This window comes from Rutidosis leptorrhynchoides, chromosome 5, assembly GCF_046630445.1.
Source record: "Rutidosis leptorrhynchoides isolate AG116_Rl617_1_P2 chromosome 5, CSIRO_AGI_Rlap_v1, whole genome shotgun sequence".
NCBI classification, from domain to species: domain Eukaryota; kingdom Viridiplantae; phylum Streptophyta; class Magnoliopsida; order Asterales; family Asteraceae; genus Rutidosis; species Rutidosis leptorrhynchoides.
Window position 1 is genome coordinate 315,878,229 of NC_092337.1, and position 16,772 is coordinate 315,895,000.

General features: G+C 35.5%; 1 protein-coding gene and 1 pseudogene across 1 annotated transcript in view; both read right to left on the reverse strand.

Annotated features, from left to right (window-relative positions):
- Nucleotides 1-8,755: 8,755 nt before the first annotated feature.
- Nucleotides 8,756-11,683, reverse strand: LOC139849502 (G-type lectin S-receptor-like serine/threonine-protein kinase At5g24080; annotated as a pseudogene).
- Nucleotides 11,684-14,197: 2,514 nt separating this feature from the next.
- The window catches only part of LOC139847338 (G-type lectin S-receptor-like serine/threonine-protein kinase At2g19130), a 2,587-nt gene continuing 12 nt past the window's right edge, over nt 14,198-16,772 (reverse strand). Inside the window, exon 1 of the mRNA XM_071837005.1 lies at nt 14,198-16,772. This exon is cut by the window's right edge and continues 12 nt beyond it. Within this exon, the coding sequence (XP_071693106.1) occupies nt 14,350-16,701 (2,352 nt within the window). The 5' untranslated portion in view covers nt 16,702-16,772 and the 3' untranslated portion in view covers nt 14,198-14,349.

The window sequence follows — 16,772 nt, forward strand, 5'->3', positions numbered from 1 at the left end:
TATTAGTAATAATAATCTAATTTATACATCCAATTTCATCTTTATATGATATAAAGTGATATTATGAATACAAATATTGATATTTGACGATACAAATAACATTACTACAACAACTATATTTGTATTTAAATTTAATTTATTAATATCATCTATTATTATGTAATATTTAATAATTATGTAATATGTATTGTAACATATACTGAATATTATATATTTATGCATTTTAATATAAATATATTATAATATTTATTTACATACTAATTATATTATACTTATGTATGTAATTATGAAAAATATAAATGTTTTATATATGTAAGTATTATATATATCTATTAAAATAGTACATTATTTCATCATAGATATATTATAAATTTCTACATATACATAATATAATAATTATGTATAAAATCATATATATATAGTTATATTTATGTATATATGTATACTACCATATATATAAAATCATGTTTTAAATGTTGAGTAGATGATTAATTATGTATATTAAACAATTAACTACAAAGTATAACATTGTACATTTAATATTTTGATAACGTTGGTAAAATATGTTTGAATCATTTATATACAATATACTATATATATTCAAAATGAAAATCTTTAGTTATTAAATGTTATCTTTTATAATAACAAAATTACTTAATAGTTCATTAATACTAATATAATTAGTTTTATATATAATTATTTATATTTACATTCTTAGTTACAATTAAAGGTTCGTGAATCGTCGGAAATAGTTAAAGGTCAAATGTTATCATGAAATAGTTCAAACATAATGAGACTCGGTTTAATAGACTTTGCTTATCGAGTCGAATCATATAAGATTATGTTTAAATTTGGTCGGAAATTCCCGGGTCATCACATCACAAACCCACGTAAATGACTACAACCCCTACACCACTCTCGGCTAACACTTAAACCACCAAACCCAATTCCACCGTAAACCACCCAACAAAAACCCACTTGAACCAAAACCCGTTTCTATATTTTCTATCTTCTGTGAAATACCACGACTAATACGAGCAGCTTTCACCTTCTGTTCCTGAGCAATCTCGAACCACCATATGCATCATGAAGGTCACCACCCACCAAACTCCATTAAAACACAATCATCACCACCGCTGGCTGCTATACCGGCCTCGATACTATCTTCTATTCGAAAAGAAACCCACATAAAATCATGAAGAGCTACTTGAAATATCTGTTGTTTCGTAGCTGTATTGTCAACCAAACATCACAAACCCGTCGTACCTCTTAATAACGATAATAAATATATCATGCTGTTGTTATATTATATTTTTGCTATCGTTTTTGTTAAGGGGTACAATCCATCAACCTATAAATGATCTTTGAACAAAAGAAAACAAGAAAGGAAAAGTAGTAAAGTGAGTTGATGATTGATGGTTGGTGCACGACAGAAATAATAATTGGAGAGGGGTCAGGGACGTTTCCTTCTTGGATTCTGAAACATCCAGCACATTTTTTTTGTTATATAAATTGATCCATACATCTTGGGTTTGGTCCATCGGTTTGTTTGACTACGTTGGGCTAAATAATCTATGTTGGGCCGAAATTGGATCCTGGTGGGCCGAAATTAGAATAGGCCTGATTTATGAAGCTGGATGTTATGCAGACTAGTAACCCTTGCTATGATAACTGCTATTGCTTCATGTTCCTTTTGTTTTAAACGATTATGATGATGATAAAAATACACTGGTTATATTTTTTCGAATGAACCTAAAACAGAAAGATAGAACAGAACGGATGGTTAAGGGTTTAGATGGTATTTGGGAGGTCGCGGGTTCGAGTCCCGTCTCGGGCAGTTTTACCCTTTTTAATGCTACAAAGGTATAACCTTATAATACTAGGATTTCTATTATTATTACTATTATTATTATTATTATCATAAATATTATCATTTCTAATAACAAAAAAATATTTTTTTTATTTAAAACGAATAAATATTTGTACATGAAATATATATTTTTTTATAATGTAATTATATTAAAATATCACCTAATTATATGTATCGAAAACTATTAAAATTATTTATATAAATACTTACATATAATAAACCATCAATTCTTTTAAATATAATATTCAACCAGTATGTATACAAATATAGATATATTAACTATAAAAATATTACCCATTTTATATATATATATATATATATATATATATATATATATATATATATATATATATATATATATATATATATATATATATATATATATATATATATATATACACACACAAATTAAATATATAATATATAAATTAAGATATAATAAATAAATTTGCTCGATTATAATCTTGTGTATTAATAAATAAATAAATAAATGATATAGGTTCGTGAATCCGAGGCCAACCCTACACTTGTTCAATGATGTTATATGTATTTTTACTACAAAATACAGTATGGTGAGTATATAGTTCCCCTTTAACTCTAATATTTTGGGCTGAGAATACATGCGCTGTTTTTATAAATGATTTACGTTATGGACACAAGTAATCAAAAATATAAATTCTACGTTGAGTTGTACCATGGCATATCTCTTTATACTTGGTAGCTAATATTTACGTGAGGAGCGTAAACGCGAATCCTGTTGATAGATCTATCGGGCCTGACAACCCCAACCGGGCTGGACGACCAGCATTTAACGGTTGCACAGTACTTCGTTTCGTTACTACACTTGGTACGGTGTAGGGTTTATTTAAGAATATGCTGCTGTGATTTAAATGTTAAGTATGGTTACCAAGTGCTCAACGACTTTTCATACACGAGGAGTGTATTATGTATGTATATGAAATCTTGTGGTCCATTGTTATAACGCTGCTAGCGTCAAACCTATATATCTCACCAACTTTATGTTGACGTTTTAAAGCATGTTATTCTCAGGTACGAATTAAGTCTTCCGCTGTGCATTTGCTCATTTTAAAGACATAACTTGGAGTCGATCATCGCAATGGGACCAACTGTTGAAGACTTCGTCCGGATGGATTAGTTGCGGATTCTTACACCATTACCCTTTTGAAATTAACATTTACCTGCAGCTTGACCTAAAAACGCATTCAAAGTACTGAGTTTTAATAATTCATTCCAGTTCTTTATCAACACCTATTATGTTACAAAGAAAAAGACCAATTAATCCATCAAATTAACAAAACCCTAGCAAATTAAATGCTTACATGAATTCCTCTTCATACCATTTAGTGTTCTACAATATGTGTATTATTAAAAACTCAGTAAAGAATAAGATCTAAACATTATCATTCAAGATCAATAACAGAAACAGCAGGTCATTGATATCATACCGGTAGATACCATTCTAGTTCCACCTGAAAAATCAATTTACATTTCAGGCATGTCATCAAACAACTAATATGCAAGAAATATAAGACGATAACAAATAATTGAAGAAAGTAAATTCAGAGTTAAAAGTAACTTTACATACCTCTAATAGTTTATGTTAATACCAAAAATAAGTAGCTTGGTCCATCTTTATTCCATTTCATATATGTCCGAGGATCCGCATAGCCCTCGATTTATGTGTTATTTATCCATTCCTACTTTTTTTATGCCATTGTTGGTGACTGGACATAACTCTCTTCAATTATTCATGGGATGGGAGGGAGTAGGTCTTGCTTCGTATTTGTTAATTCATTTCTGACATAAGATAAAATATTAGATACATAAGAATATAAGAACATAAGATCAAAACAGCTAATCTTGGTATTCCCATGAAGAAAAGGTTCTTTTTACACAGAATGCTAAAGATAAGCACATACAAAAGTATATATTTTGTCAATCCCATAATAAATTCAAAAAAGACAGCATGTCAGATACATAAGCTTAAAGAAACAATTTCAAATGCTTTAATTTTGTTTGTCACCATCTACAAGTTACCATTTTCATCAAAATAATTCATTTTTCAAGCAAGATCTCAATCGAGAAAAAAAAATATATCAATATCTGCCAACAAAAAACAAATTCATATCCAACCAAGCTGAATAATCTGCTAACGAAAAATTATCAATTACAATGAATTTGAGAAATTACAATCAATTTCAATGTTATATCTGAAAATTTCATGAAATTCAGTTTCATTCGCATTGGGAAACTTTTAAAAAATCGATTACAACAAAGTAGCAGGCGTGCAAAACCATAACACCCAAATCAATATCAATATTAAAGATTCAATCTTAAGTAAAAAATTTCAACAAATAACAATTAAAATATATGTAGAACAATGAAAAATTGGCCATACCTTAAGCCAAAAAAATTCAAGTGCCGATTGAAAAATATACGGAGTACTACATGAAAGCAGGTTGGCTGTCAAATTCATATCTATTTTGTTTCCAAAATTTGGGAGAACCTTGTTTAATACGGAGTACTACATGAAAAAAAAAATACATAAATAAGCAAGAACGCAAGAAATATATGTATGACAAAATTATAAGAACATAAAAAAACAAATCCAATAACCTATCACAGTGGGAACAAAATTACGTCGGCACAAATTACCCATCACTTTAGTTCGCTAAATTAGTAAAGTAACATATATGTATGAACACATTCAAGCCTAAAATCAAAGAAATTTGAATCAAGACATACCAGTAAATGAAGGAGTCACGCAAACATTTTAAGAAGATGAAAAAGCATGCGGTAAAGAGAGGATTAACGAAACCCTAACCATATAACCAATACAAAATACACAAACTGATTAGTAGATTCAATCGATTTTGATACAGGGAAACGAAACCCTAATCATAGAAAAATCAATCAATATATCAATTAAATAAAATTGCGGGGATACAGATGAAGGAAAGACGCTATGAAGGATATTTTAGGGTTTTGAAAGGATAAACGAAACCCTAATCATAGAAAAATCAATCAATATATCAATTTAATAAAATTGCAGGGATACAGATGAAGGAAAGACGCTATGAAGGATTTTTTAGGGTTTTGAAAGGATCACAATGGTACGGAAGGGGACAATGAAGGATTTGGTGTTTTTTTAATATGTAATACATATATAATATAATATTCCGTAATTACTAATTACAATTATTAATTAATTAATTAATTATATTAATTAATGACATCAGCTTAAGGGGCTAAATTTTTTTCTTTTTCTTTTTAATTTTCTTTTATGAAGGGAAATAGCTTTTTTATGACATCATCATTTTAGCAATATAATAGAAACTATAGATATAAAAAAAAAAAAATTTGAAGTTAAATTTCAAAAAAACAAAGACTTGGAAACTCAAAACTAGACTATTAAGGGACTGAGGATGATCAAATTAAATCATCAATCAATCATATAAATAAATACAGTATACATGATTTGCTGGCCGTGAGGGTTTAGTCACCCCTACCAAACATACCAATACTTGGCTTACGAAACAGCTCAGTCTAGCATACAAGCATCTTCAATAACGAAAATTATGGGCTAACGAAGCATCTGTACAAGCATTTGAAGAATTTTTACAAGGTCCGTATATCTATAAACGAAGCATCTGAATCGATAATAATTACTAATGGGTTTGTTGTGGAATCCCTACCCCGTCGGGCATCTGAATCGTATGTGGAGAATCACAACACCTGGATAACAAAATTGAAATCCAAGTGATGACAGTGGTGGCCGGAACCTGCAACTCCGGCGAAGACAGTGGCGGGCGGAACTTCATCACACTCATGTTCAGAAAGAAAAGCAAGTACTTTGAGCTCTCTGAAATTGTGGGGCATGTCGTTGAATTCAGGTTCATTTTGTTTCCCTCTGATTCTTAATATTCTAGGGAAGATGTTTTCGAATGATTTGTAATTTGGGCTAGTCCTTTTAGCTGTGTTTCAAATGCATTAAAAGGAGTCAATGAACCTGAATAATGTTGAACGGAAATTAAGAATTAAAGGGTAACAAAATGAATCTGTCAATAGGTCTGGTTAGATTAAGAATCAAAGGAGTTAATTACCAACTACAATGGTTATTTTGTGACAGGCCTTGATAAGCTAAAAATTTGTGTATTGGATATTATGAGTCACATACAGGAGGTGTGTTATGTATGAAGGTAATGATGATGATGATGATGATGATATGAATCTGTTATTGATTCATCTGAAAATGCACAATATATATTTGTACGAATGTATACAATAGATGTGAGAAACAATTACACAAATGTAATTAATTTTGACAAGGCTTTCTTGAACGCACTAGTCAATATGGATTGATTAGTGGATGCTCTTGTCCCTAACCTAGATGATTAGAGAGAATTGGAGATTTATACCTTTGTGTGTGTTTATTAATGGAAGGCTTAGGTGACTTATGGTGTGTGTCATGGTATTTATACCTCATACCATGACCACTTACAATACTCATTCAATCAAAAAACGTACATTTTCAATGTTAGGATTTTTGAGTCCTAACAGTCTCACCAAGATGTGTGGTGTAATTGATGCTCTTCACTTTCCTAAATTCACATCATGAACTTATATCATTGTTGATTGTCAATTCCTAACATCCCTAGTTGTGATGGATTGTATTTATCTTTTTAATAATCTTGAAACACTTGTGCTCTATGAAGTAGATATGTATACCAACCCTTATGAAATTTTATTAGCCGAAAAACATTTCTGAAAATGTTCAGATTGGGGGTAAGAGACAAACCATTAAAGTACATCTAAAATAATTACACTGCTCAAACATCGTGGATGAAGACGACCAAGATGGATGTCATAATATTCAAAACAGAGGTGAAGAATTTCGTCTACGGAAAGTGGATGTTTGATATTTTGAAAGATCGAAGATATATAGCAAATATATCATGAGGAGGATTGTTCGCCGTTTTGTTGGAAGAAGGAATAACAAGTTTTAACAAAGCCAATTGAGGAGAGATAATGTATATTATGTTCAAGTATTTAACATTAAAAACACAATTTCATCACTGTCATGAAGTATTCACCCATGGTACCTTTCTCATATCGTTTGGGGGTAAAGGGGAGGGGGTTTTACTTGGCCATGCCCTTGGATCGGTTTCAAGGTTTCCTCCCGGGCAGCGATGGGGGCGGGGTTATTATCGCTGCATCGGCATAGTCGAAACGGGAGATGATCGCAACGGGTGGTTTAGTCCCCTCGGGTGATCTCAATCGCTGTTCAAAAAAAAAAGTATTCAACAGTGCTGGCAATTTCGCGTACATCAAGTGTCGTAAGTGGAGGATTTGGTTTCCTGGGTGCCACTTAATGAAAAATCGAAGAATTTAAGTTCATCGAAAAATTTGGTTTTTAATCACTGGAAAATAAATGAATCGCCGAAGGATTAAAAGTAGGTGGTTGAAAGGAGTTATTACACCATATTTCCCAATTTGGGTGATGATATGTACACAACTACTTTTTACACATACACAACTAAATATGCTTTACAGTGTTGTACAGTACAACATTGTAAAGCCTGTTTAGTTGTGTATGTGTAAATAGTAGTTGTGTACATATCACTTCTCAATTTATAACAGTTGGATATATATATATGGGCTTTATGGGCCTGATGATGTGTGCAGAAAATTGCAAGGTTTATATAGGTAATGATGAAAAAGGTAAAAGTAGTGGCGAAAAATGGAAATTTGAAAGGACGAAGTGTTAGGGTGAATTAATGAGAGCCCATTCATCAACACTGAAAGACTGGAGGGAATGTTTCAATTTAAAGTTTGACAACATATCTATAGTAGCTAGCATTACTAAACTAGAGGGACTTAATGATACGCCTTAAAGTTCGTATCCGGAGAAATACATTTAGTGTAAAATAAAAGTTAACGACAAAACCAAAATCGCGCAAGAATCTTGAATATTGCCAGTGCCGGGAATGATAATGACGAACAGGGAAAGGACATTAAAGGTACTCGTAAGTTCAGCATGATATATCTTTAACATATCAAACCGGACTTGGGGGACTTGATGATGTGCATAGCCCATCATGTATGCTCATTGAGCTTGCACTTGGGCTTGGTTAGGGAAAAGTCCACAAGTCTCCTAGAAACCCTAATTCCCCTCTATATATAGAGGGGTCATCCTCCCATTTTGGGCACCTTGTTCTCTACTCACTCTCTCTCATACTTTTCTCCTCACACACACATATCTTGGGTTTTTGCCTTCTAAGGCTTTTTTCCCCCTCACGGCCCGACTACCTGATCTGAATGGACGACCTTCAACCATTAACCACCCTCTAGAGATCATCATCTCGATTCGGGTTATCACGGTATCCGGACCGGAGTGTTGATGTCGTTGACCCCCAAAACTCCTCTTTCGTTGATTCAAGTGTACTTGTTCCCTAGACGCGGATCCATGTTTGATCAGCTACATGAAACATACCTTAAGACCTCCATACAATCAAAGCATAACTCACTATACAAAAGTTACCATCTTTCGTAATATGCTAACGAATAAGAGACAAAACTAACACAGATCATTAGTAGTACTACTGGAAGTGATTTACCCATCTAAGCCACCACAAACTAGCAACACAAATTACATTTTTAAATTTTTGACCCTTAAGCTAATCATTTTGAAGCCCCACAAACATGTTGTATACACTTCTTGAGCAGATCCTTTAATCCTTTTAAATTGCCTTCTATTCCTTTAAATCCAAAGAAAGTATACTACAACAGCTAACATCATTCTGTTTAAGAAAAGAAAATAAAGAATAAAACCTCAAGAATATGTCACCTCTTGATTGTGATTCACTACTCGTGGAATTGCGTTGTACTTGTAAATTTGCTGAAGAAATTAACAAGCTGAATGTTATCAACATAAAACTTGAACGATTGTGGAATATGAGGCATGTCGACGTCCAAAACTCCGTCAAGAATCCGTTCGACTTGACTCATTAAAGGCATATTCTCTTCCTCATTTTGAATACACCAATACGCAACTTTGAACACTTTAATAACTTCTTTGACACAAGCTTCCCCATTTAACCTACTATCAACTAGGCCAAGTATATCACCTCCCCCTATAACAACATTTGCAGCCAAACTTAGAAAGAACGTGAAACTATAATCTTCATCAGATTGTTCTACATTTCTCTTACCATGTACTAATTCAAAAGCATCATTCCGTAGCTATAAACATCTGTTTTGGCCGTGACAGGCACTCCCGTTAACCATTCGGGTGCTAGATAACCGCGTGTCCCACTCATACTTGTCAAAACCCTACTGAAATCTCGACCCACAAGCTTTGCTAGGCCAAAATCAGCAATTTTTGGGCAGAAATCAGCGTCCAAAAGAATGTTTTTCGGCTTTATGTCACAGTGAATTATACAGTCAATGCACTTGTCATGAAGATAAACCAACCCTCTTTCTACTCCATGTGCGATTTCAAACCTCGTTTGCCCGCTTAGGATTTTATTATCTTGTTTATTGTTGTTGAAAAGATACGAGTGCATAGAACCATTTGGCATGTAATAGTAGACCAATAGCTTATCGTCCCCTTCTGTACAAAATCCACGCAGACGTACAAGATTAACATGTTGAACATACCCGATTGTTTTAACTTCACTCCTAAATTTCTTCTCCCCTTGACTGATGCTTTCGAGTTTTTTCACTGCCACAATGGACGAATCACGCAATACCCCCTTAAAAAATGGACCCAAATCCACCTCCTCCTAACTTATCCGAGATGTTTTAGTGGCTATTTGTAGATCTCTGTATGCATAATGCATAAGCCACCAACGTTCCCTCAACTCTTGTTCGAAAACCTCTCTTCTTTCTCTTATGGATTATAACAAACAGTATGCCTAAGATAAAAATAGCGCCCGTAGTAGTCGACCCAACTACAGTACCCATTTTGGCCCTACCATTTTTTCTATGATGTGGAAGATCTTTTGAAGCAACCTTGACGAAGATCGTTTTCCCATTAACATCATCTTCCGAAAGATTCAAGAGCTCTTCGTTCCAAATTGAACACGTGTGATCGATAAAAGAGTAAGCGTTACATGAGCAATCATTCAAACAAGTGACATGACATTCTCCTGCACCACCAACTACAACAACAATTGGAGCCTTATTGGAGCTAGCGGTGTGTCTTTTCTTCTTGGTTTCCTAGACCTCTCAGCAGATGTCGGCTTAGGTTTCTTAGAGTCACTATCCTTACGAACATTCCCGAGATTTTTCAAGATAGTAATGGGTTTCATCTTAGGTTGAAATGGTTAACTATCCTTCTCAGTGTCTATATCAGTATCGGACTCTGTTTCATAGAAAACCTCTACAGGTTTCTTAACCTCTACCATCTCAGTCTCAATGTGTTCCTTCTTAGACTCAACAGGTTTCTCCTTAGACTCGACTTTTTTTAACAGCAGTATGTGATCACCCAGGGGGACTTAACCACCCACGCGTTCATCTCTATGTAGTTGCATAACCCGCCTCCAACTGCTGCCCAGGAGGAAACCTGGCCAAATCTGAGGGCATGGGCGGTAAAACACTCCTCCCTCACTGCCCCCGCAACGCAATGTGCGAAAGGTACCCTTGGGTGGAATTCAAGGGTAAAGGGGCAACAGTGTGTGCAATGATGCACCCCACAGGAGTCAAACTCCTGACTTCCCGTTAAGAGAGGCATGCCACTACCACATGAGCTACAACACAGTGTTTCTCCTTAGACTTAACTGGTTGTTGTTCAAGGATCTTACTTCTACACTTCTCACGTGGCTTATAGATGTATTCCTGATTAAAAGGTAGAGGACATTTATCATAACCTATGCCCTGCCTACCATGATGTTGTTGATCTTTGTAGACTGTGTAGTCTAAAACATGGGACATACGTTTCCAACTTTCATTTCTAGCCCATTCACTCTCATACCTTATCTTAAATGACTCTTTCTCGGTCTTAAGGCTTTCTATCTGATTAATATACATATTTATCGCCTTATAGTTATTGATCACAGTGGCTTTCAAATCACCTACCTGATTTTCTATGGTATATATTACATCCATATATTCCTTTTGCTTATTTAGGTAATACACGACATCATAATAAGCTTTCTTATTTGACTGATTGTCTAAACCTAAGTTCTTAAGTTCAAGCTCAAGTTTTGGGCAATTTTCACAAGTTACAGGAATTTCACTAAGCTTAGATATTACACATTCAAGTCTATTTATTTCCTGCTCAAGTTCACAACATTTAGTACAGACAAGAGTAGATTCATTGCATACCTTATCATTACTTGACGTGTTGGCCATGAATGCATAGTTACCCCGTCCATCTTGTGAATCTGAATCATATTCTGATTCTGGCTCTGAGCTTATACTATCAGAATAAGCATCATTACCATTTTCAACTGCAGCATCATTACCAACCAAGTTATTATCATTACCATTCTTTCCTTTCAAACCCTTATTCGAACCTGCAGCAGCAATCTCCTATTCTTTCTTGAACAAAGTACCAGTATTAAAATCTAAGCCCAGAACTTCATCATCAGAGGAGGAGTCAGAGGAAACATCTGACCAATCCCTAGCTTTACGGAATTTTTCAGAAAACTCCCTCCTAATTTTTACCTTGAGAGCATACCTAGCAAGCTCTTCAGCTCTCCTTAACCTCGCTTCACATTTGCAAACATAGCATTTGCAATCTTTGTCCTTACCAATGCAACTAACCTTCTCTCTCGTAACCCTTTCCATCGCAATTTCCTCTTCAGTCTTTCCAACAAACACTACATTAGCTTTTTCATTCTCGGCATGAATTGATCAATCGCAAACCTAATCAGCATACGTTATTGTTAAGGACTTAGATTGACCGTCTGTTGGTGTCTCCTTTGAAACCTCCTCAATCGGAACAGTATACCTTCGGTTGGCTTTAATATTTGAATTATGGAATGGATTGTGAAAACCATGCTTTGTTGGTCGCGTACATGTTCTTTTGAAATGACCAAGCTCGTCACAATTGTGGCATCTGACTTTAGACATGTTAAAACCAAACTTAGTATTTCTGTTAATGCTTAAGGTCTTTTGACCAGTATTTTTCAGATACTTTCTGGCTCTTCTAACAACACTCTCCATAGCCCACAAGATATCCATTCTCTCCAGTTCATTCTCATCAATCTTCTCATAGTCCTCATTCTCCAGATGACCATTTAAAACATGTCCATTGATCATATCATTGTAAGAATTTACAACCAAAGCAGCCAGTGCCATATCTTCCTGAATCAGCTCAAGAGGATGTTTCTTGAAGTTTTCAGTCTTTAAGACTGGTGTTTGAGCCTGCTGCACCTGTGATGAATCCACCATCTGAATTAATGGAATTTGAACATGTGGTGGTGGTTAGAAGTACCCTGTATAACCGGTTGACCAGAAGTCTGAGAAGCGTTGCACGAGATATATGCAATCTGCAATGGAGCATGACCCATAGATGAAGAAGCACCAATATCACCACCCTTATATAATGTGGGATGTTGTGAGGTACCAAGACGTCTTCTCTTAGCTTCAAGTTCAACTTCCTTCTCCATCAGCTTTGGAAGTGAAAGTGGACAAAGTCAATGGACAAGCTGAATTAGTAGCTCTGCTCTGAATCTGCTCAATGATCGTATCCTACTTCACTGGTAGTCCTTCTTTCAATACCCTAATTGCCTTAGCATCTGTAACCTCAATCCCATAATCAGTTAGTTCAGACACAAGATGACAATATCTTGTTAATGTCTGTTCCAAGTCCTTTGTAGGAAGAGCAGCAAAGGTTTTCCACTCAGTCTTCAACACCTTATCCTTCGTAACACGGTAGGTTTTAGTACCCTCGGTAGTCGACTGAATAGCAATCTAAAGAGAATGAGATGTCTTATTTAGGGCATTAAACGGATGAAAGATTTCTTTAGACAAAGCCTGAGTCAGCTGAGCATAACATTTGCATTCTAAATTGTACTGTTCTCTTTCAGCAAGGCCAAATTGTGATGTTTGTTTATTCTGACCATCTGCACCCATTGGCCAAACAAACTCGGTCTCAATGAATTCCCACAACCTAAAACATATCCCATTCAAATAGATCATAAACCTACTTTTCCATTCCGTAAAGTCCTTAAGGTTCTCAAGTTTAGGTACCTTGTTGGCGGTAACCGATTCATTTTTAGCAATTAACATTTTATGAATACCCGGTGTTAAAACATATGCATATTCATTAGAAACGAATTGATTAGGTTTTGACATCTTTTAAAGTTTTAGGTTAAGTTATTAAGTGTCTGTATTAATTGACGTACGGTCAATGGTCTGAGACTAACGTCCGATGGTGTGGTATGATAATAATTTTATATTCTGAGAGACCTCCGGTCGATGGAATAAACACTCAGTCGATGGTGTAAGACGAACGGTCGAGAATCTAGACACAAACAGTCGAAGGTTGGAACAAACCGTTCTATGGTATATCAATTACTCCCTCAGTCGAAGGTTGGACGATCGGGTGTAGGACTACAAACGCTCGGGTGATAGTCAAAGACACTCGGCATTAGGTCGAGGAAGATCGGCAGAAGGTAGTTCTTCTACAAACTGGGCAGAAAAACTAGGGTTTTCGAATGGAACTCGATCTAAACGCAGTTGTTGACACCAAACCCCCAAACACTTACGTTGAAAACTTCACTAACACACACAAGAACCTAACGAGACTTATAACCACGAGTATAACACGTAAAGATTTGAAATTTAATCACAAAAACACGTTTTGACAAAAACCCTAAAACACAAAACACGAATTCGACTATAAAACGTTTGGATCAGCAAGCCAGAGCTCTGATATCACTTTGTAGAAGATGATAGGGCCTTAGATCAAACGTTTAACACTAGATTAATGACAGAAAACAATAACCTATATAGAGATGAATACGATTACATTTTGGGATCGAATAAACTAACTTTACGATGATTAAATCGACGCCATAGGGTTTGTATTTGGTTGAGGTGTTACTAGGGACGATAACATACGTGAATAAGTCGACAAGGAGGCGTAGGGTTCGTAAACTAACAATGAAACCTGAGACCTCTATTTATAGTAGTTTGCAGTGACCATCGGTCGATGGTCCTAGACCATCGGCCGATGGTCCACGTCCCTCGACCGATGGTGCCTTCCATCGGTCGATGGTCAGAGTTGACAACCAAACTCTAAAACTATCCTACGGCATTGCTTAAACATAATAAATATTATCAAACGATAACCAATATTCAAACACACAAGTATTCATATTACATGACCGAATTATAACAAATATTAAACGATAGAACAAGTACTAATCAATAGAACTGGAGATTAAATGCACCAACAAAAATAAAGACCAAAACCTCAAGAATATGTCACCTCTGACTGCAGATCACTACTCGTGGAATTGCGTTGTAGTTGTGAACTCGCTGAAGAAATTGACACGCTGCATGTTGTCAACATAAAACTTGAACGATTGCGGAATAGGAGGCATGTTGACATCCAAAACTCCGTCAAGAATCCGTTCGACTTGACTCATTGAAGGCCTATTCTCTTCCTCATCTTGAATACACCAATACGCAACTTTGAACACTTTAATAACTTCTTCGACACAAGCGTCCCCATTTAACCTACTATCAACTAGGCTAAGTATATCACCTCCCCCCATAACAACATTCGCAGCCAAACTAGGAAAGAACGTAAAACTATAATCTTCATCAGGTTGTTCTACATTTCTCTTACCATGTACTAATTCAAAAAGCATCATTCCGTAGCTATAAACATCTGATTTGGCCTTGACAGCCACTCCCGTTAACCATTCGGGTGCTAGATAACCTCGTGTCCCTCTCATACTTGTCAAAACCCTACTGAAATCTCGACCCACAAGCTTTGCTAGGCCAAAATCAGCAATTTTTGGACAGAAATTGGCGTCCAAAAGAATGTTTTCCGGCTTTATGTCACAGTGAATTATACAGTCAATGCACTTGTCATGAAGATAAACCAACCTTCTTGCTACTCCACGTGCGATTTCAAACCTCGTTTGCCAGCTTAGAATATTATTATCTTGTTTATTGTCGTTGAAAAGATATGAGTGCAGAGAACCATTTGGCATGTAATCGTACACCAATAGCTTATCGTCACTTTGTGCACAAAATCCACACAGACGTACAAGATTAACATGTTGAACTGACCCGATTGTTTTAACTTCACTCCTAAACTGCTTCTCCCCTTGACTGATGCTTTCGAGTTTTTTCACTGCCACAATGGATGAATCACGCAATACCCCCTTAAAAACGGACCCAAATCCACCTCCTCCTAACTTAACAGAGAAGTTTTTAGTGGCTATTTGTAGATATCTGTATGCATAAGCCACCAACGTTCCCTCAACCCTTGTTCGAAAACCTATCTTTCTCTTATAGATTATAATAAACAGTATGCCCAGGATAAAAACAGCGCCCGTAGTCGACCCAACTACAATACCCATTTTGACCCTACCGTTTTTTCTATGATGTGGAAGATCTTTTGAAGCAACCTTGACGAATATCGTTTTCCCATTAACGTCATCTTCCGAAAGATTCAAGAGCTCTTCGTTCCAAATTGAACACGTGTGATCGATAAAAGAGTAAGCGTTACACGAGCAATCATTCAAACAAGTGACATGACATTCTCCTGCACCACCAACTGTAACAACAGAACTATTTAAAGGCAGGCTTGTCACTTTAATCATTAAAAAATCTTGTTTTTCAATGTTTCTACCACAATCTAAACCCGTCTTTCTCACACAACCATCGGAGAAATCACTCAGATTCCAATTAGACTCTGATCTTGGTTGAAAACCGGTCAAGCAGTTACATAATGTCAACGCACTCGACCTGCAAAACCCGTAAGGACCACATAAAGCATAGACCATACATTTCGTTTCAGGTTGGGCCCACAAGATGTTCCACTGTTTGATAGATTCTGACCATGTTTGTATCTCAAATTGACCGGAAACATCCATGATATACCTAGATACAGTTGAAGGATCGTATGGAGAAAAAGTGAAGTAACTCTCGTTCTCATTCGTTTGGTAGCTGTAATTATAAAACGGGTTGCCCATCAACGGATTCCATGACCCGGTATCCCAATATTGTTGGGTCCCGTTCCACTTACTCATAATCATCGTCCGAAACGGGTGAAGCTCCGTAGAATAGAGTCCTACACCAGGATCGTTTACGCTTTTCCATGAAGTAAGATGTTGGCTTTTGTTTGTTCTTTTATTATAACCAAATTTAGCACCAGGCATCCAAGTATTTGTTGGATGGTCGAAACTTTGCCAAATGGGCTCCACTGAATCTGAACCATCTCTTAAAACTAAGTTACCGTTATCAAGAATGACAACCGATATAGTAGAATTTATGAACAAATTTGAGGCGGTCACATTTGTTGACCATATTGGTAACTTGGACTCGTTTAACAGAACTAAGTTACCATCTATGATTTTTAATTCAGAATCGAATCGATGAAAGATAGGTGTATCTCTGTTGGCTACCCAAATTATTGTAGGAGGATTGGTATAGTAATTTTTATACCAGATGCCTATGTAATAGTTAAAAGAGTTGCCTGCTTTAAAGAAACCCAACTCAAAGTTTTCACCTTTCGATACTAATGTTTCGTCTCCAGATAGAGAACTGTTTGCAAACATTGTGTCACCTCCATATGACACAGAGATGGTTACAGATAAACACAAGAAGAAATTTAAAATCATTGAAATTGCCCAAAAGCAGAGATATGTGATATCAAATTTGAACTAGTTGATAGATAAAAAGAGAGGACACA